Here is a 16,707-nt window from a genome sequence, read left to right as displayed (position 1 = left end):
TAATTTATTAGGTCCAAGATGGGTTTCAGCTTCCTTCAACAAACTCTTATATTAATAACAAATTTTCGAAGAAATTACCACTTTTTACCTGAGGTCTGGCACTGTCCGGCGAATTTTCGAATCATCGATCGACATTCATCGCGGAGAACAGATGGTACTCTCTTGATTAGCAGCGACATTAGCCTCTGCAATCTCCCTCGGGCATACTACACGGTCGGGAGTAAATCGTTGACAAACAAAAGCCCATCAATTTCAACTGCAACAAAAAATGCAGCTAGGTTTGCCGGACATCAAATTACTAACGCCTACTCGATCCTTGGCGAACTACGAAACTAGATATTTCACAGCTGGGCATAAGAATAAGGTCACGTAGAATGTTCGTTCCGATGAGTTTTGATGCTATCGTGCTGATTGCAAACTTTCCACAACATTGTTCCCATAATCGGTCGGATCCACAGATTATAGTCAAACTGACCATCAGCTGGGCTGGAATCATATCAGCGATCAGAAATACATACAGAAATGTTTGGTTCTGAAAAGCATTTGTTCTTACCTCATATTCTGCTCCATCTGGGATATCCCTCCTTGAAAATCCTTTTCGGTTCCACTGCGTTGGTAGTTGGCCAGGTCAGTGCGGTCACGTTAAATTGAAACGGTGAATCTCCGCTGTTTCTGGAAGATGTTATTGACCGAAAGGAAGTGTAAAAAACAAGTGACCACTTGGATGTGAAAGGTAAACATGTCAGTTTTTCCTATCGCTGACACTCACCCATACACTCAAACAAATTTTGCATCGCACTAAGACATACACATACTTGATATATGTCACCACTACATACTCAATCGTACTGACGATCACTAATACATATGAAGAAGACGGACAACAATCGTCTCACGCATACATGAACTAAATTCTACCAATACATATAAAAAGTCTCCAAAATTATAATCTCCTTTTTTCTAACATTGCATGGTAGATTGAAGGAAGCAACATTCGCATATGTCGCTTTTGAAATCAGAATTCGCGTGAGTCACATACAAATTCGTATGTGAATCTGCCACTCTCGGGTTGGGTGCACAAGCTCTTTTCCGTATACTGCCGGTGGTCCTTTACAATAAGGGAAGAAGCGTATCCGTATTTGCCTTTATCGACGAAGGGTCGGAAATAACATTGTTAGAGAGGAATGTCGCCAAGCACCTAGGTGTGTCAGGTCCCATTAAACCACTTACTCTTCAGTGGACGGGTAACATGAAACGGAGTGAGAGTAAGTCCCAAGAAATCAAGTTAGAAATATCAGGAAAAGGCGATTCAGCACGATTCGAACTTCGTCAGGCAAGAACTGTGAGCAGTTTAGTTCTGCCTAGCCAGCAGCTTAACTACAGAGAGTTGGCTCAACGATTTCCACATCTTAGAGGTCTTCCTATGGAAAATACGATACGGTTCAACCGCAGCTTCTGATAGGTTTGGACAACTTGCGGCTTGGTGTGCCGCTGAAACTTCGTGAGGGCGGATCAAACGACCCAATAGCAGCCAAGTGTCGACTGGGGTGGACTGTTTATGGTAGTGCGAACAATACCAGTAGTGTCCGAGCTGTCGTCAACTTTCATTCCGCAGCAGCAGCAGATTCGGATCGTTTATTGAACGAACAGCTACGAGACTTCTTCACAATAGACAACGATGGAATCCAGAATCAACATGAAGGTCTGGAGTCAGAGGATGACAAACGAGCGAGAATACTACTAGAAAAAACAACGCAGCGGGTCGGTGAGAGATTTGAGACAGGTCTTTTGTGGCGAACAGATGAACCCAACTTTCCAGACAGTTATCCTATGGCTGTGCGTCGTTTACTAGGCTTGGAGCGCAAGCTTGCAAAGGATACATCGATAGCAGATTGTGTACGTGACCAGATCTATGACTACGAGCGAAAAGGTTACGCTCACAAAGCGACTCAAACTGAGTTGGACTCATGTGACCGCAGTCGTATGTGGTTTTTGCCCTTGGGAGTGGTCCAACATCCAAGAAAGCAGAAGGTGCGCCTCATCTGGGACGCCAGGGCCACTGTGGATGGAGTGTCATTTAATTCGAAGTTGCTGAAAGGGCCCGACCTACTAACTTCCCTGGTAGCAGTTCTTAGTTCATTCCGCCAATTTCCTGTGGCCGTGTGCGGCGACATAAGAGAGATGTTCCACCAGGTGCAGATTAGGGAACAAGATCGTCTCTCTCAATGCTTCCTTTGGCGCGACAAGCCGAAGGACGATATACAAGTCTTCGTTATGGACGTCGCCACCTTCGGATCCACGTGTTCGCCAGTCTCAGCCCAGTTCGTTAAGAACCTTAACGCAAAGCAATTCGCCGACCGATATCCTAGAGCCTACAAAGCAATAGTAAAGCATCACTACGTCGACGACTTCTTAGGCAGTTTCGAATCAACCCAAGAAGCTGTGGAAGTTGTTGAGGAAGTGAAATACGTTCACTCGAAAGGAGGGTTCGACATCCGAAACTTCCTCTCAAACTCTTCGGAAGTGATGGAACGAATCGGTGTGACACCAACGAATAGCATGAAGAAGCTTGCATTAGAAAGAGGTAAAAATGTGGAATCAGTTTTAGGAATGATGTGGCTGCCCAAAGTCGATTGTTTCACGTACACAATAACTCTACGTAGGGAATTGCTTTCTGTCCTCGATGAAGATCGCATTCCACAAAGCGAGAAGTACTCAAAGTTATCATGAGCCTATTCGATCCTCTAGGGCTCATTTCCTTCTTTCTGATCCATGGGAAAATTATTATCCAGGGTATTTGGGCCTCGGGTACGGAATGGGACGAGAAAATTAGCCCAAATTCATTTCGCCAATGGCGGCAGTGGGTGCAATGCTTCGGTCAACTAGAAAGTCTTCGCATACCCCGTTGTTACTTTGCTCCATCCTTAAATAGCACTCGACAGCTGGAAGCTCATGTATTCGTTGATGCAAGCGAAGCGGCATACTGCTGCGTCGTCTATTTTCGGTTACTAGGTGGCAACTGCATTCAAGTGGCTCTTGTCGGAGCGAAAAGCAAGGTAGCCCCACTGAAGACATTATCAATTCCGCGACTAGAGCTGAAGGCCGCTGTTCTCGGAGCTCAATATCTCAAGACTGTCTTGAAAAATCACGAGTTTCCAGTGTCACGCACCTATATGTGGACAGATTCGACCACAGTGTTGGCCTGGATATTCTCAGACCATCGTCGGTTCCAGAAATTTGTTGCAGTTAGAGTGGGAGAAATCCTCACCCTCAGTGATCCTCAAGACTGGAGGTGGATCAACACAAAGCTTAACGTAGCGGATAAGGCGACAAAGTGGGGAAACGGTCCTGATTTCCAACAAGCAAATCCATGGTTCAGAGGTCCAGCCTTCTTGCATCAACCCGAAGAGCATTGGCCTCAGCGCCCTCAGAATATTACCACTCAAGAAGAAATGCGTCCAGTTCATGTCCACTGGTCACCAGCTCCGCTGATCGACGTTACTAGGTTCAACCGTTTAGAGAGAATGCTACGTACAATTGCTTACGTTCTTCGTTTCATTTCAAACTTACGTTACAAGCGGAGCGGAAAGAGTTTGAAAATTTCCTCTCTCGAACAGGAGGAGTTGCAAAAAGCTGAGGAGACTTTGGAGAAAATAACTTAAGGATAATGCTTCCTCGAAGAGATTTCGGTTCTGTCCGCAACTAAAGAGGCACCGAAGATGCGACGCGCTCGCGTTTCCAAGGCAAGCTCGATTTACAAAACGTGGTCATACCTCGACGAATATGAAGTTCTTCGTATGCCTTTTGGTGATGCCGTATTGGTGATGCAGAGTGCGCATTGTTTGCGGCCAAGTATCCTGTTTTTTACCTAGGCAACATCTTATTACGAATCTTATCACTGATTGGTATCACCGCCGTTTTCGGCACGCTAATTGGGAGACTGTTGTCAACGAAATGCGTCAACGATTCGAAGTCACAAAGCTAAGAAATCTGGTTGATAAGGTATCGAAAGAATGTGTAATGTGTCGTGTGAAAAAAAGCGAACCCTAAGCCCCCAGCAATGGCTCCGCTTCCATCGTCCCGTCTGCAACCATTCGTTCGAGCATTCACATTCGTCGGCGTCGATTATTTCGGGCCAATCTTGGTCAGGGTAGGACGAAACAACGTAAAACGTTGGGTAGCTGTGTTCACGTGTCTCACAGTGCGTGCAGTTCATATTGAACTTGTGCATAGCCTTTCCGCAGAATCGTGTATCATGGCAATTCGACGATTCGTGGCACGACGTGGTCCACCCGCTGAAGTCTACAGTGACAACGGTACGTGTTTTCAAGGTGCTAGCAAAGAATTGACTTCTACCTTTACAAGTGCCGATACTAAGTGGTTGTTTAATCCACCAGCAGCTCCCCACATGGGAGGAGTTTGGGAGCGCCTCGTGCGCTCTGTGAAAGTAGCAATGGGTGCAGTAGCCGAGGCCCCTCGGAAACCGGACGATGAGACGCTGGAGACAATTTTGGTTGAAGCAGACGAGGCCTCTTACGTACATTCCATTAAATTCGGCAGACCAGGAGTCGCTTACACCCAACCACTTCCTGCTAGGTAACTCTAGTGGCCTGAAAATTCTGCCTTCTGAATCGGTGCTGCAACGAGGAGTTCTACGAAGTAGCTGGAAGCTGGCACAGTCAATCTGCGATGACTTCTGGCGTAGATGGATCAAGGAGTATTCGCCTATCATAGCGCGTAGATCCAAATGGTTTGAGGAAGCACGAGATTTGAAGGTTGGAGACTTGGTATTGATCGTCGACGGATCTAAACGAAACCAATGGATTCGTGGTCGTGTAGAACGAGTCATTCCGGGACGGGATGGACGCGTTCGCCAGGCGTTAGTGCGGACAGCATCGGCAGTGCTGCGGCGAGCGGCGGTAAAACTAGCGGTTCTCGACGTGCTGGATGATAGTAAACCTGAGTCAGGTGTTTCAGTTAATCAGACCCGTGACTAGGGTTTACGGGAGGGGATGTCACGACGAGACCCCCGTAGCAGTTCAACTGTGGTCAGTGTGATGGTCAACACTAAAGCGATTCGCTAACTACGTAGAAGTAAGAGATAACAGACTACGGTAGAAGGTAAAGAGAAGCAAAATTGATTGATAACAAGAAATAAAACAAAACGTGAACTAGATAGTGAGTGCATTGTATGCTATTAAGAGTTTATATCTTAAATTTCCTTAAGTTATTGAAAAGTAAAATGCCTAATTGTAACTTATTGCTAAAAGGTGCATGCAGGTATAAACGATAGATATTGTGAAAAAAAAAAACAGAGTACAAAGTTTCGCTGAGGTAAACATGTAGAATACAATAACAAGGCATTGTTAACATACCTAATTCGTCCTAAATATAGATCAAGCAACTATACGATACTATTACATATCTACTTATACCTAAGACAAGCACATCAAAGCTAAAACTATTGTAAGTATCTAAAACTACGTTCCTAAACTATATTTAACCTAAATCATCTCTTATAATCTAGTTTAAACCGAACAGTGCCGATCGAAAGAATTTGCATAGTAAATCCACATTTAATTGCAAAGGTTCACCAAAAATTGTAAGATGAAAAGTTCGAGAATTTTATAAATAATGCTAATAAATTCATGTTCCGGAGCTTAAAGCCTACCAATCACAAATAAGGTTTGCTTGTGAGATTTTGGGAAATCATCCGAACAGTTCTGATTCCCAAGAAAAAAAAAATCAACTAATCACTAATCAAAATCAAAATTTAATTGAAATAATTACTCGGAGTTTGGAATCAAAACATTAAATAATTTTTCGTTGACCTATTAGCATTACCTCCTCTATTTTAGTAGGGTTACTGCTCCTTGACTTGTTTCTCATTGTTGTGATTTTTTCAGCAGTAAGCACGCATCTTAGCAAAAAGAAGCAACAAAATTGATGCTGTATTTCTTTGTTTGAAAACGGGACAGTTCCCCTAAAATAGCACATTTTGCCCAAGTCTGAAAATTGTATAAATAGAATTTTTAAACTTCAAATACTATCATCAATAGGATATCTATAAATGCCCTACATTTGCTTGAGTAAAGCAATTCTAATTATTTATTTAATTATTAGTTTTATTTCCAGAAGTTTTGAATAAACAAGTTGCTAATAATTCTACAAAGCATGGAAGTTGTCGTTCCCAATATCAATGCCTATAATCAAACTCCATAGATCCAAAAGTTAAATGTAAATACGTTATGTTTATGCAAGTCCTACGTCTACTCGCGGTTATGTTGAAAACATCACCCATTGCTTTTTTTAATTTCTTTATTAACGTGATTTTTTATCTTAATAGTAATCACGGAAATCTATGAACTAAAAGTGAATTTTGTTTATAGTTATTATATGCAAGTATTCTATGAATGTATGTATTATTCTACAAATTTATTGAAGATTCCTAATCACAGATTGCTATTGTAGTACGAATGAGAGGAGAGTACATAGTACGGATAGGTAGAGAATCATTTTTTTTCATATCTATTTGTGAGTCGAACAAATTGATAATTCTACTTATGTATTAATATTAATATAACTTGTATAGAACAGTCGCAAATAGCGTTTTTAGCATAAAGCAATTAATAGACAAAAAAAACGTTTTTGGCACTTATACTCATCCGAATTGCTCTCAAGTTACGTTTGACGTGAAATTTTGCAATGAGTTTAAACAAATGCAAAATGCCTATCTATAGTTCGAGCTGACATTACAGCTAGAGTAGATGTATTCTTAGGAAGCTTACCAATTTTTTCTTCTACTTATCGATAATTCAATTTTCTTAGCCACAAAAGTGGACAAAGGTAATCCCGCATGATCTAATAATGTACCTGAAGGTGGATTCAACATGGTTATCCGTCGGGCCTATGATAAATCTAATTCGTCGCAGCCATCCCTAACCTCAACGATGAACGACGCAGACCGTGACCAAGCAAAACGACGAAAGTACTCGAATGGTAACCTGCCACCTTCCGCTAGCAGCTCTAGCCAGCTGACACAACCGATGGTCGAGACGCACAATGTGTATGAATCCCTAGCCTGCATGGACGAGGACAGCGCCGGACCGAACAACGCACACACGCAGCAGAAAACAGTATCTAACAGAGCAAAGGGAAACAGACTACCTCCGATTTCTATTATCAACAAAGGTACCAAACACATTCGGGAATTATTCAACTTGGCGAATATTCCACAAAGCAGCTACCACATGAAAGCGGTAAAGTCTGGCACCCAGCTTACGGTGAATGCAGAAAACAGTTTCGATGATGTCATAAAAACTTTGAAAGATTCTAACACGGAATTTTTTCGTACACTCCATCAAATAAACAACCAGTTAGAATTATTCTATCTGGTCTGTCGCTTTATGATTTGTCAGAGCTGAAAGCAGAGCTTAATTCGTTTGACATTCAACCGCTGGAATTGAAGATCTTCTCACAGAAGAAGCACGGCCCCGAAGATAGTGTTCTGTATCTACTTTACTTCGAAAAAAACACCGTAAAGTTACCTGAGCTGCAACGAGTCAAGGCCCTTTTCAACGTGATAGTGAAATGGAGATATTTTGTTAGGCGGCCTAATGACGTGGTGCAGTGCCATCGCTGCCAAAAATTTGGGCATGGGCTGAGAAATTGTAATGTCGCCCCACTGTGTGTTAAATGTGGAGAAAAACACTTCACAAAAGATTGCAGCCTCCCGAACAAGGCCACTTTGAAGGAAGGTAACGACCGGGATCGTGTCCGCTGTGCAAACTGTAGTGGCAACCACACGGCTAATTTCCATGGATGCCCAAGTCGCAAAGACTATATTAAACAGCTGGATTTCCATCGTCAACGAGTGGCTAAAAAGTCGAACAGGTACTCTGGTCCGATACGTGTATCTACCGGTGCCACATCGAATACTACCCAGGGCAGCAACCGAGTAAACACCGGACGTGCCACCTACGCACAAGTTCTGGAAGGCCCTAGGCCACAGATCAGTGGACAGTCAACTTCCCAGCTGTTCACCATTTCTGAATTTCTATGCTTGGCGGAAGAAATGTTCCAGCGTCTGCAAAGTTGCAACAGCAAACAACAGCAATTTCTAGCTCTCCACGAGCTGGCAATCAAATTTGTGTATAATGCCTAACTCGTCCCTCTACGTGTGGTCAACTGGAATGGTAGATCCATCCAAAACAAGCAACTAGAATTTTTTGACTTTTTACAAAGCCACAATATAGATGTAGCGGTAGTTACAGAAACCTGGCTACGTCCCAACATTTCATTCCTACACCCAAACTATTGTTGCATCCGATTTGATCGTGGCACAAATAACGACGCCGACAGAGGCGGCGGCGTTCTAATAGCAATACGAAGGGAAATTGGATTCCAGGAACTGCGAACAAAAAGTAAAGTAATCGAAACAGTCGATATTTCCATTCCTTTTGGCGTGCACAAATTAAACATCATTGCTGCTTACTTCCCGGGTAGCAGACGAGGTTCTGACTGGTCATCTTTCCGCCAAGACATCCGAGCCCTCTCGAACCATACTGACCCCTTCCTCATTGTTGGTGATTTTAATGCCAGACATAATCAGTGGAACTGCGCCACAAACAATAGAGCCGGAAATCTCCTTTTGCAAGAAGCTACTCACTGTGGTTTTACCGTGCACTATCCGGACACTCCTACATTCCTCTCTCATGGTAGAGGGCGTCCGTCTACCCTTGATCTAGTGTTATCAAATAACATACTCAACATGACCAAGCCAGTGACTCTCAATGAGCTTTCCTCGGATCACCTGCCAGTTTCATTTGAGGTCACACTTACTGAATTTACTGAAGAGCAAATTAACACTTTTCGCTGCTACAGCCGAGCTAATTGGATTACCTTCCAGAGAGTGATGAATGCAAAAATAAACCTGACAGATCCGCGGATATGCAATATAAACACCGAAAATGAAGTAGATGCGGCCCTCACTCACCTTAAGAACGCCATCACTGAAGACGAAGCAGCTGCCGTTCCAGTAGCCGTCTATCAGCCATATGAAGTTGCCCGCATATCAGATGAAACTCAACAACTAATTCAACTCCGCAATTGTCGGCGACGTCAATGGATGATAACGAGGGATTCCATACTGAAGGAGATTGTTTCTTCATTGAACGAGCGAATTCGGGGCACATTTCAGCAAATTCCAAAGTACGTTACTGTCCTTAGAACGAGGAGACAGCAAGATTTGGCGTATAACGAAAGCTTTTAAAAAACCACTGTAAGTACAGCCCACCTTTACGCAGTGGTGAGTCTTTGATTGCTTCCCCAGCTGAAAAAGCAAATCTACTAGATTCCAATTTTGAAAAGTCACATGACAATCAGCTCGCAGATGATCCTTTCACTGCAGCTGTTGTGCAAGACTCCATCGTACTGATTCACCAATAAGCTGTACCAACCGATAACTCTTGGCTGGTACAACCAAAAGAAGTCGATAAAATAATTCGAAAACTGAAGCCGAGAAAAGCTCCCGGAATTGATAAAATTAGAAATTGTCTGCTCAAGAAACTTCCGCGGAAAGCAAGAGTATTTATTTCCAAACTATTTTCTGCTTGTATCAAACTCTGTTACTTTCCACAAGAATGGAAACATGCAGTAATAGTTGCAATTCCAAAGCCAAACAAAGATGCCACCTTACCGTCCAATTACAGACCAATCAGTTTACTCTCATCGATAAGTAAACTGTTTGAGCGTATCATTTTAACTCGCATTGAAAGTCACCTGGATACCAATCGCATCATACCGTATGAGCAATTTGGGTTTCAAAAAGGTCACTCCACTAATCACCAAACTGCAAGACTGGTAAAAGAAGTGAGGCAAAGATTTGAGGAAGGATACTCTACTGGGCTTATTTTGTTAGACGTGGAGAAAGCCTATGATTCGGTGTGGCATGACGCGGTTCTGTATAAAATGCTCCAGGCAAACTTCCCAGTTCGAATCATAAAATTATACGGAGCTTCCTGAAGGACAGAACTTTTGAAGTCTCTGTAAAGGGTGTTCTTCCGAACACAAACGTGTACCGTTCGGAGTACCCCGGGGTTCGGGACTGAGCCCCACATTGTATAACATCTTTCCGGCGGACATTGTCAAGGTTGACGGGGTCCAGTACTATTTCTTCGCCGATGATACTGGATTCCTCGCATCCCATCGGGAACCACAAGAGATCATCGAGAAACTTCAGCGAGCTCAAAATGCTATTCTTGATTACCAGCGTAAATGGAAAATTAAAACCAATCCAGCTAAATGTCAAGCAATTTTTTTACCCGCAGGCGAAGTCCTCGATATATGCCGCAGAATGAAATAACTTGTGGAGACATCGACATTCTATGGTCAGAAAGCTCAGTATATCTAGGACTAACACCGGACAAAAAAAAACTTTTGGACTACATATCAACAACTGCATCAAGAAATGTAACAAGTTTACTAGAGCACTCTATCCACTCGTGAAGAGAAGATCACGCTTAAAAATATTAAACTTTTGTTGTACAAAACCGTATTCCGACCAACGATTACCTACGGATTTCCAGCCTGGTATAACTGCGCCCAAAGCCACAGGAATAAAATACAGGTAAAGCAAAACCGACTGCTTAAGATGATACTGGATCTTGAACCATCCCATCCAACGGTGGACGTCCACAGGATTGCTGGAGTCGAGCAACTGAACGATTGGTTTACGAGACTGCTGCCTAAATTCAACCTAAGCTGCTCATCGTCAACGAACCCGCTACTGCAAGAACTGGCAGTTTAGCTCGCTGTGATATTAGTTTATAAGTAGAATACTCCATTTCCCTTTATGTTTTTCTTAAACTAAATCAAATTCGAAGGTTTTTTTTCATAAGAACATTTTCCTTTCATAGCTAAATTATTAAGTTGAATGTAATTGAACAAATTGTGCATAGAACTATATACTGTTGCAAGGGTTTTCCAAATCTCAGTCAAGAAAACTAAACACAAAATGTATTTTCCACAGTTTAAAAACAAATAAAAATAAATATAAATAAAATAAAAAAAAAAAAAATGCCTATCTACCTATCAGTAATATTTAAGACTTTTGCTGTTTGTGTTTCCTTTAGCGATAAATCATAAAATGACGAAAACGAACATTCTTATTTTAATGCGCTGCATTATTTAGCAACATAGGTATTGTAAACAAATTGAGAAATTCATAAGGGAACAACTCCATCACTATGAGCTAGATAAGTCGGCACCTAGGGGTTGTAATCTCATGTTACCGCACAATATTATATTTTTGATGCTGAAATGGATAAGGAGTGCGGGGAACATGAATGAGCGCTAATCACAGGGAGAGGGTTACAGGGAGCGAACGGGTGAAGAGAAAACGGAAAGCAAAATATTGAGCAAGTGGTTTCCAATTATCCACCTCTTCTGTATGTCTCTCCGCAGGTTCTAGGCTGTGAGATCAATTTTGAGGATTTCATATAGCGTCAAGATCTTAGATGTCCTTTATACAAATAACCGAGCTTGATGTTCATAACACAGTATCCCCATAATACCCCGTTCGATATTTACTTACCTTTGGCTAGTGTAGGTATTTCCATGCAGAAGTAGAATTTGACGACGACATCAATTTCTGCTGCTACCATTTTGTGGAAGTGAAATTCTCAGTCCATACATTAGGTCTTTCATGGTACATGAAAAAATATTCTTTGCCACTTCACAATAGAGATTCAGTTCTAGTCTTCAACAATGCACTAATTCACTGAATTTTCCCCTTAAATTGGGGACAATATTAGGAAAGCACTCAACCACTAATCGTCGATTAGAATACCGAAAAATATCATTTTCTTAAAAAGGTCATTTCGCCCGCGATCAGACCGAGACCGAGAAAAAAAATATTTTCACCTTCCGCTGAGTTACCGTCCGATTTTTCTTCCGACCGAGAATGGAACACAACCAATTTTACGGGATTGTTTTCACTGCACGTCGATTCCTTGTACCATAACGGTTCCCGGAAGCATACTTTCCAAAAATATTAAGCAAAGAAACCACTTTTTCCTAACAGAGATCGAGAAAAATATGTCACATCAAAGGTATTCCAGATTCGCCATTGTGTAGCTTTTTTCGTTCGGTTGGATTGTGTGCGTTTTGCTACGCTGGGAGCTTTTCGTCGTTTGCATCGCCGTTTCGCAAGCTGGAAAGCTTTCGCGCACGAAGCTCTCATCTGCAATGACAGTACGGCAGGGGTGTCACAGATTCTCGCATCAGCACTGAGAACACACCGCTGCAGCGGTGCTAAATAGCTTAAATTATAATCTAAATCCATATTCAGTCTATCCACTCATTGCAATGCTTAATTGAACAGTAAGCTTCGAATGAATAACTCGAGTTTAATCTTTTGGAATGATTATTCCATTTTTATCTAACGAAGATTGAACGTTATTTATTCAACTTAACGATCATTATTTACAAAACGAAATGGAAACAGCATGGGCTGAACTAGCAACCCTATAACCAGAGACCGGCGGAGTGAAAAACTGTCGAAATGGCATCGTATGAAAATGCATGAAATCGTGAAAACAATACTGGCAACACTTGAACTTTTTGCTTGCTTCTTATGGATGCAAAAAGTAAATAAGTTGAAATGGAGCCGCTTTTGGAAACAAGATGGCGTCTTCGCCGATCTCTTTTTCTAGTATTTCTACTGAGATATCAGGGCTGAACTTAAAAAAATGGGTAATTTTTTCTGCAAAGTAAATGGGTATAGACCAATGCAAACTGTAACTTAACCTCACTTATTTTGACAGTTCACAGAGCTTGTTTACAAGCAGTTAGAAGAAAAATCGATGAAAAGAAAATTAAAATTCATATTTTTAGTTTAAAATTGCTGTGATCCGAATATTTTAGTGTTATTCTTTGCATTCAGCATGAAATCAATCGCAAAGGACATCTACATGCGAATAAAATGACGAAACAATTTTATCGGAAGCTGCGCCGGAGGCTAAGTCCCGGAGAAAAAGCTCTGTGAACTGTCAACCTACGTCATTATGCACTGGTCTATGGGGCTGTGCGCCTAATGAACACTTTGACGTTTGAGCGGTGCGCTGTTTACAGTCGCGATTCGCTGGTTGGGCCACGACCTCGGCCCAACTAACGAATTCGGTTTTTTAGTTGGGTCAACTGACAGCCATTTGATCACGTGTATTTCGACTTGAACATCACAAATGATGTCCAGTGACGCCCAATCCCGTTTTCCGTGTTTACATTGAATTTTGACGTACGGTTGCTTTTTAGTTGGGCCATGGCCCAACCAGCGGAGGCCTAACTAAAAAGTGACCCAAGTATTAAGATCCCAACCAGCGAATCCCGACTGTACTAAAATTGAACACATTTCCATACATCGAATTCATTCTAAATGAATTTCGGCACTGCTCAAACGTCAAATAATGAACCTATGCACTGCCGATTTCACCAATTTGAAGAGTTATGTGTACACGGTTAGAAAAAAGTACCTAATTTTAGGTACTTTTTTTCTCTTGCATCTCCCTCCCTCTTCCCTTTGTTGTCATAAAATGAAGAGCAAAACCACTCAACAAGGGCATTAAAGTGTGGGAACCCAACGTTAGGTAATCTCATGTTTACAAAAGTTGAGTGAAATTTACCTAACTTTTGATTTGTTTGTATTTAAAATTAAGTATATTTTACTTAGTATTATAAGTGAATTTTACATATTTCAAGAAAAAATGCTTAATTTTGGGTTCTCACACTGAACCCCCGATTTGAGTGAAAAGTACCTAATATTAGATACTTTTTTCTAACAGTGTAGATTGTGATTTGCCCGCTTCTTTTTCTCACACTCTCATTTCGGGTTGATCGATTTTTGTTACTGAAATTTACCCAATTATAACCCATTACTCGTTAGTCACATGTAAGCGTGTACACTAAATCGATTCCTGCCAAGCAAAGTGTATGTAATTAAGAGTGACGATACTGTCAGAATTGGAACAAAATTCATCTGTCATTCCCATACAAAATCGTGTTCAAAACGAGCAGTAGACCTGCCAAATGCGGCACATGTCGCCACGCTTAAAGCAGACCCCGCACGAGGCATATATTGACAATACTTTTTGACGTAGGACTTACGTCTCTCTTTACTATACTGCCGTGTCAAGCATATCTGTCCCATGTCGAAAAATATGCAACTGAGAAAAATGCGATTGAAGTTGGAAACATATTTTTCAGTTTGTAGCTAAATTTCCCCATGAAATTTTGATTAATAAACATATATCGATGAAAATAGTGTATTTCTAATGGCTTAGTATGTTTCAAAGGATAAACACTGTTTTTTAGTGAAATTTATTCAGTGGGACATTTATGCTGCGAAATTGAAGACAAAATTGATAATTCCAAGCATATTTGTCCCAGTGCTAGAGTATTATCAGATTACTTTGCGCTTAGCAAAAGTTCAGTTGGGTCTGGATAATAACCTGATTCAAATTAGGGATCATACACATATTACGTAAGCAATTTTTCTGGGCTTTTTTACCCCCCCCCACCGCCTCCCCCATGTAAGATTTTTTTCATACAAATGATTTTTTATTTATATGGTGCGTAAGAAAACGACGTACACCCCCCCCCACCTCCCCCCATAAGTGCTTACGTAATATATGTACGGCCCCTTAGATGCATTAGGTCTTTTCAAAGCGTATTGTAGTAAGGGGCCGTACACTAATAACGTAAGCTTTTGGGGGAGGGGGCTATTACGCTCCATGTGAGTGTGTCTGATATTATACACGAATAAAAATCCACACATTTTTATTGGCAAAAATCTAAAGAAATTTACAAATAAATTTTATGTGTGCGTTAATAACCACCCGCTATGGGAGAATCCACATAAAGGTTATTAGTTAATAACGGTTATGTGTGTTTCCACATATATGCTATGCAAATTCACATAGCCGTTATGTGGGAAATGCTATAGTCAAAATTTATGTGTGCGACACATAATGGATATGATTGGATTTTTGTCAGTGTACCTTACATAAGAGTACCCGGATAAAAATTTACAGTAACTTGTATGACATAACCCATTGAAATACAATAGATTGTGTGGCAAACAATACTTATTGTATTGCTTATTGTAAAATGTTCACGGTTGTAAAAGATCTTTATTGTACGTACATTAAAATAACAATATATTTAAATGTTTCCGATATATTTTATATTATATTTTTATTGTTCGCTTATGTTTAGTATTGCTTATCCAAAAACTAAACCATTTTTAAAAGTATTCGGTTTGGATGATCTGGAAATCCGTCTAATGTTATTGAATTAATATAATTTTGGAATATTTCATAGATTTATTATATTGATGAAATAACAATTGAAAACAATAAAATAACAATAGCTTTGTTTGTTAAATAAATAAAAATGTTATACCGGTTCTCAAGTATATATTTTCATATTGCAGGTCTTGTTGCAGGTCTAGAAATGTTTTGCAATAAAATTTGATTTAAAAAAAAATGAAAGGGAACAAAAACTTTTGCTTATAATTTTACTCGGAGAATGGCTGGATTCATTTGAGCGTGTACAGTTGTGTTTATAATTAGTGAAGAGGGGAAAATAATGAAACTGCATGGTGCAGAAAGTGTTTTTCATTGCAGTTTCTGCTGCTGGGGAAGCGGTAGATCACTATGGCTTTTGTACCGTGGTGAGTATCCAAAGTGTTGAAGCGCGTTAGAGCATCATTACTGGGCGCGAGTATTTTGATCACTCTCACTGTACTGTCATTTTAGATTAGTCACTCTTTTTCGCATCGGTCACTATTTTCGGTATTTTCGGTTATCATTTCGGTGGCTGCATTCCGTATCGGTGACGTTCGACGTTTGATAGTTCATCAAATAGTAGCGCTGTTATTTGGTCAATTTGGTCACCTGTCAGCTGCGCTACTGTTTTAGCAGCGCGTTTAGTAGCGACCGGTAAAGTGTCAAGTAATGATACTGCGCTGACAAACGGTTTATACTCACCACCGGTAATCGTAATCTTATACTACAAAAGTTCAATGTACATAATCCCGAACAAAAAATAAATGAAAATTTTATCATCATAATACCTGATGACATGCCTGGTAACATGTATCCTTGTTCCTTTACAGAAATGAAGCTTATGATAAATAAAATATTGCTGCTTGCTGGTCACTGATTGAAGATCGTTCAGTGGCTACCATTGGCCAATCTCATCAACGGGATATAATAAGAACTGATGCAGGTATTTTTTTCTTTTCTTCTCGACGTATTTTTTCTAATAAAACTGACATTCTATTATAATTTACATTTTTCACAGATTTATATTTATATGTATTGTCTATTCGGAACAAAGTTAGTACGCTTTTTAAACCGATGTTGGATTTTTCTCCAGATACAGGCAACCCACTTAACTTTGGAAGTAGTGCGCAGGATTCGTCTAAAGATATGCTAAACAACCGGAGGAAAATAAAATAATTTGAAAAACAATTAATTGTATTGTATTTTTATTGTAATATTGGAGTATAATGTATTCTAAATCCTGTTGTATTTCTATTGTAAAACAATAGAAACAGTAATTGAAAACATTTAAAACACAATGTTTTCTATTGTTTTGTCGCTCGAAATCATCCCATTGAAGAACCGTAAAATCCATTGTTTTGCTCCG

At 40.5% G+C, this 16,707-nt stretch overlaps 3 protein-coding genes across 4 annotated transcripts in view; 2 read left to right on the top strand and 1 right to left on the bottom strand.

The window, feature by feature from the left end:
* LOC134212376 (protein Gawky-like) overlaps window positions 1–12,163 on the bottom strand; it is a 75,269-nt gene extending 63,106 nt beyond the window's left edge. Inside the window, exon 1 of one of the 2 annotated variants that reach the window (XM_062690156.1) lies at window positions 11,594–12,163. The gene's annotated coding sequence lies outside the window, so the exon portion shown is untranslated. The remainder of the gene's footprint in view (window positions 1–11,593) is intronic. The other variant, XM_062690157.1, reaches the window with a different exon arrangement.
* LOC134209791 (uncharacterized) lies at window positions 1,250–3,662 on the top strand. The gene is made up of 3 exons (XM_062685822.1): window positions 1,250–1,342; window positions 1,414–2,642; window positions 2,933–3,662. The coding sequence occupies exons 1-3, from the start codon at window positions 1,250–1,252 to the stop codon at window positions 3,660–3,662; spliced, it is 2,052 nt and encodes a 683-aa protein (XP_062541806.1).
* On the top strand, window positions 6,891–8,164 carry LOC134209790 (uncharacterized). Its single transcript, XM_062685821.1, has 2 exons — window positions 6,891–7,350; window positions 7,419–8,164. Exons 1-2 carry the CDS (start codon window positions 6,891–6,893, stop codon window positions 8,162–8,164), a joined length of 1,206 nt encoding a protein of 401 aa, XP_062541805.1.
* Window positions 12,164–16,707: the final 4,544 nt, after the last annotated feature.

Source organism: Armigeres subalbatus, chromosome 2 (genome assembly GCF_024139115.2).
Source record: "Armigeres subalbatus isolate Guangzhou_Male chromosome 2, GZ_Asu_2, whole genome shotgun sequence".
In the NCBI taxonomy this organism is placed as follows: Eukaryota; Metazoa; Arthropoda; class Insecta; order Diptera; family Culicidae; genus Armigeres; species Armigeres subalbatus.
Note: the sequence above shows the minus strand (reverse complement) of the source record. Positions and strands in the feature narration are given on the sequence as shown.

What these genes read in the sequence shown, in the direction of transcription:
- LOC134209791 (XM_062685822.1), top strand. Translation starts at nt 1,250, where the DNA reads ATGAAACGGAGTGAGAGTAAGTCCCAAGAAATCAAGTTAGAAATATCA. An exon ending in AACTTCGTCAGGCAAGAACT is followed by an intron (nt 1,343 to 1,413) that starts GTGAGCAGTTTA and finishes TCCACATCTTAG; the next exon opens with AGGTCTTCCTATGGAAAATA. An exon ending in CCCAAAGTCGATTGTTTCAC is followed by an intron (nt 2,643 to 2,932) that starts GTACACAATAAC and finishes ATCCTTAAATAG; the next exon opens with CACTCGACAGCTGGAAGCTC.
- LOC134209790 (XM_062685821.1), top strand. Translation starts at nt 6,891, where the DNA reads ATGGTTATCCGTCGGGCCTATGATAAATCTAATTCGTCGCAGCCATCC. An exon ending in TTCTAACACGGAATTTTTTC is followed by an intron (nt 7,351 to 7,418) that starts GTACACTCCATC and finishes ATGATTTGTCAG; the next exon opens with AGCTGAAAGCAGAGCTTAAT.